General features: G+C 39.9%; 1 protein-coding gene across 2 annotated transcripts; it reads right to left on the reverse strand.

Moving 5' to 3' along the window:
* Positions 1-1,349: 1,349 nt before the first annotated feature.
* LOC100282527 (molybdopterin biosynthesis CNX3 protein) lies at positions 1,350-4,317 on the reverse strand. 2 transcript variants are annotated; one of them, XR_561729.4, is made up of 4 exons: positions 4,125-4,316; positions 3,384-3,514; positions 2,140-2,758; positions 1,350-1,662 (listed from the first exon to the last, which is right to left on the reverse strand). XR_561729.4 is itself a non-coding variant. In NM_001155435.2 (3 exons), exons 2-3 carry the CDS (start codon positions 3,483-3,485, stop codon positions 2,198-2,200), a joined length of 663 nt encoding a protein of 220 aa, NP_001148907.2. In that variant the 5' UTR covers positions 3,486-3,514; positions 4,125-4,317; the 3' UTR covers positions 1,979-2,197. The 2 variants fall into 2 exon arrangements, 1 of the variants encoding a protein (NP_001148907.2); NM_001155435.2 differs by lacking the exon at positions 1,350-1,662 and having other exon boundaries at positions 1,979-2,758; positions 4,125-4,317.
* Between the last annotated feature and the right edge of the window lie 361 nt (positions 4,318-4,678).

The following is a 4,678-nucleotide window of genomic DNA, read 5'->3' on the forward strand; positions in this document are numbered from 1 at the left end:
GCTAGAAAGCAAACACAATACTGACTCTCAAGGAAGAAACTGATATATATACACGCAGCTGGTGCATGGCTCGCATTACATTAACTCAGTAGCTGGCAATTTTAGGATTATGATTTTTTTCATGACTCCAAATACCCACCATGCCGACATCAACTACTCTGCAAAGTTCTTAATAATGTCTGCATGCCTCGTCATCAGAAAGTAGCTGGATGAAAGAAAACACCGATACCCACACAGTCCCCTCTGCCCCCACGATAGAATTCCTTTCAGTGTTATATCCATATATTCAAACAAATGACGATGAACCTAAACACGTGCATTAATTACTGTATAAATCTAATAAAAATACTAAAACTGATTTTTTTAAAAAAAATTGGAACAGAGGGGAGTATGGTATTTTATTTCCCGTGTGTTGGACAAAGAGGTTTCAAACGGTGAACCCACACATAGATGCCCGCCCCCAAGAAGGTAATCAAATTGCATGCACCAGCCAAATTGATCTGGATACAAGATAAAGGGGGAAAAAGCAGAGCTAGTCATATACGATAAGATTTAACCTATATAGTTGTCAAGATATCAATGTGTATACTTAGTCGTGGCCGTTAAAGTCGACGTGAACTTTAGAAATAAAAAACCCCGTTCTTTCTGCACAGCAGCCTTTTAATACAATATATTGGAATAAATATTTTAATTTGACTATTCGTTACCTCCGTTCCGTCTATCTTCTGTCGGCCTATGTGCTGTTCTGAATACGAAGTGACAGGCAATTAGTTCACCTCACAAGTACAGAAATTTGGTTAGATAACATATATCCATATCGTTTCCTAAAAAGTTACAGAACGTATCAGATATCGTTTTAACAAGGAATTCCATTTAACAATTATATTCCGGTTCATTGATGATGTTTCAAATCATTTCATTATGACGTTGATGGATATAATTTTCTCCAACAACAACATCTTTTAGTCCAAGAAAAGAGTTGAAACCCAACCAAAACAACAAGTCAAGGTTCCCTTACATGGATAATTGTTTTTCTATACACTCGTATTTAAGCTTAATTCTTTGAATAAATTTCATCTTTCTTCTTTTACTGCTTCTTTCCTTGTTAACCTTGGCATCCTGGTGCTTTCTTTTCTATTGTTATTATCATATTTCATGATCCCACTACACACACTGATGTCTCTAAAGGTCTTCATTAAATATGTTCAAACTATTTCAATCAATGTTGGATATGTTCAACCCATCTTAATTGGTATTGAATAAGCTTTTATTCAATTCATGGTATCACTAGCCTATCACATATATTATAGTTTCAGACTCTATCCTTTCTTGTATAGCCACAAGTCAAATGTAACATATATATTTTTGCAATACTTATCTGTTAAACATATCAAGTTTTTTTTAGTTAATATTCTGCATGATACAACATAACAAATCTAATTGCCATTGTATAAAACTTGTTCTTTTTATCATCTATGGTACCATTTTGTCATATAAAACATTACTAGATGCTTAACGCTGTTTCATCTAGCTTGCTTTGATTCTGTGTCTGACATCTTCATCAATTTCTTCAAATACTACAAAATAACATTACATGGTAATTACGATATGCGGTTCGAAACACCATGCACCGGTGTCAAATTATCCAAGTGACCTAGAAGCCTATTTCACATCAAAATAACACAAAAGTTATGTTAGTCAAGAAAAAAGAGTAACCAAGATAAATAGTAACTCAGAAAGACTGGAGTATACGAATATGATACTCAAAGCCGTAAAAGGATACCTTTGCTACATCTGATATTTTTGTTTCGTTCAGATCAATAAAACTGGTTTTTAATGTTAAAAAAACTACATCGAATACCATGTCACAGACATTATATCAAATTCTGTTTAGATTTCAGTATGACTTGATTTCGAATGCCAGGAAACAATGGCCAATATATGAACAGATAAATATAGAGTGGCAATGCACCAAGGAAACCAACTACAAATCTGAAAATAAATTGATAGAGCCATTTATTATAAAGTCCTTGAACAGCGTATATACAACTCAGGAGTGCACAGGCTCAAATGATGTTACAAAAAGAGTCAAGGAGCCTACATTCAAAGCAGAAACCTTTTGGTGTAAGGACTACATACCCTATAGATGCCGGAATCATGCTTGCAGTTCATATCCTCAGAGCAACAATTTAACCTTTTAATTCCTGGCCCAGCTTCCGCTCTTCCCTCCAGACTTATGTTGGAGACAGACATCTGTTATACAAATGTCCTTTGAAGCAGCTTTGCACATGTCATAAACTGTAAGGCCAGCAATGGCTACAGCACTCAATGCTTCCATCTCAACCCCCGTCTTTCCGCTGGTTGTGGCTTCCCCTTCTATCACGACACTAGAGTCCTCTTCATTTAGAGTGAGATCAACACGAACATGTGAAAGATTAATGTTGTGGCACAAGGGTATAAGATTGCTGGTTTGCTTTGCACCAGTTATTCCAGCAATCTTTGCAACAGTAAGGACATCACCTTTCGAAATCTCGTTAGATGCCACCAAATTGAACACCTTTTGGCCTAGCAAAACCCTGCAGCTAGCTATAGCGACTCTCTTACTGTCTTCTTTGGGAGAGACGTCAACCATATTGGCCTGTCCGCTGCTATCAGTATGGGTAAGCACTAGTGGTGAATCCTCCACTGGCTGCTGGGGGGACGGACTTGAGCCCAAAGGACTGGATGATGGAGGTTCGCCAAATATTGACTCCATTTCCTACGATCACAATAATTGAGATAATTCGGAACAAATATTCCTTTCAACACACAATAACAAATATTTAAACACACATTCATGCAACATTGCACAGGACAAATCTACAAACAAATGTTTACTTGTTTAGCTTTTTCTGGATATTGCATTATAATGCAGCAGCTGCAAGGGTGTAAACTTAAGTGACAATTCATAGTTTCAAACTCATGATCACAACTTGTAAAGTAAAAGGGGGCATGACTTTAGAATTGTGAACACCAGTCTGATCTCTCTATTTGGCATTGTGGTAGTTTTACATGTGTTTCTACTCACGAATATAATAGTGCGTAACTTTTGGTTGTCAACATCAAGAATCACACATATGTTGTTCTAATAGAGGCATCAAACAAACATACTTGGGACATCATCAGAAGCCATTGTAAACTGTCAGGTAATGTTATAACTTTAATTGAAATCGTCATACAGCTACATATCTGGAACCTGGAGTACTGAACCTACCACTGTATTCAGTTTCATTAAGTTTGTAGAATGTGCCAATGTACATGACATGTCTCATACTTAGTTAAGTAAGTGAAGGCAAGATAGTTGCACAAAATGACAATATCCAAAAGAAAGTCAAATGCTTAACCTTATTAAGGTCCGCTATCATATCAGAAGGAATCCCAGTAGAAAAGCATCTCCAACCATTTGATCTTGCTACTATTGGGAGAAAGGATCGGAGGATGGACATCTTAAGCGCACCAAAGTGTTGCTATGGTTCTGCAACAAGGAAACATAGAGAAGTTTTACAACATGCTTACTTTGTATATAAACGGCAATTCTATGCCACAGGATGGCAGGACCCTACTCATCTGAACAAGCAACATAATTTTCTGTTTAAATAGACTAGCACACAATGTTTTCAGATCGGCTGATCGCTCCTGAATCCTGATCGCCAGAGGGGCGATCAGCCGACTAATCAGGATTAGTCGACGACCAGCCCGATTAACCGGGCTCTGATCGGTCAATCAGACATCCTGATCGTCCAGGGCTATAGGAACCGATCAACCTTCATATATATAACTACACGCCCATGGACATGGCTTCAGGTTCAGGCTTTCAACAAGGCAAACAGTCATACGTGATACGCCCATGGACATGGGCAGGGCAGCAACAGGCCAACAGCCATAGTGCCATACTACAACATGAAGCAAATAATCACTGGAAGGTTTCAGGCTTTCAGCATCTAAGTAAAACTGAAAACCAACAAACATGGACATGGGCAGCAACAGGCCAACAGCCATACGCCCATACCTACAGGCTACAGTACAACAGCACCAGAAAACAGGGACAAGCTCTGAATCTGGATTCTGGAGACTGGAGACCGTACCTGCAGGCCGGCTGCTGGCGCCGCCGCGCGGGGGATGGAGGAGGGACCGAGGGGGACGATGCCGCCGTATCCCCCGTCACCGGTAGCGCGCCGCTGTCACCTGCACAGTGTTCCGCTAGGGTTCCTCCCAGCTGGTTGCCTGGTTCGTGTAGTGTGTGCCTGGGGCCTGGGCGTTGCTCTGTTGGCTCTGGTTGTGCAGCTTCTGCTCACGTGGTAGGAATCGGGAAAAAGGAAGCTGGGCTGGGCCGCTGGGCAAGTGAAGTGGGCCACTGCACCGAAATTTCAATCCAGCCAGGCAGGCTGATCGTTACTAAACTAATCGGACGCCCTGATCTCGTCCCGATTGATCGGCTCTAGAGTTACGATCAGTCGATTAATTGCTGATTAATTGCGACTAATCGGACGTTCTGAAAACACTGCTAGCACATGTTACAAACAAATTCCATCTACCAATTTTCAGAAATAATCTAGGCATCTAGCAGAGTCTGCCTACTTTTAATCAAGATACTTCATCATCCGTTTTTCTAGAACATAGCAAAACACTTTGTCACATT

Source organism: Zea mays, chromosome 2, assembly GCF_902167145.1.
Source record: "Zea mays cultivar B73 chromosome 2, Zm-B73-REFERENCE-NAM-5.0, whole genome shotgun sequence".
Taxonomy (NCBI): Eukaryota; Viridiplantae; Streptophyta; class Magnoliopsida; order Poales; family Poaceae; genus Zea; species Zea mays.

Coding starts and splice junctions, on each gene's coding strand:
- LOC100282527 (NM_001155435.2), bottom strand. CDS start 3,485: ATGTCCATCCTCCGATCCTTTCTCCCAATAGTAGCAAGATCAAATGGT. Junction 2,759..3,383: donor TGATAGCGGACCTTAATAAG/GTTAAGCATTTG, acceptor TTGTGATCGTAG/GAAATGGAGTCAATATTTGG.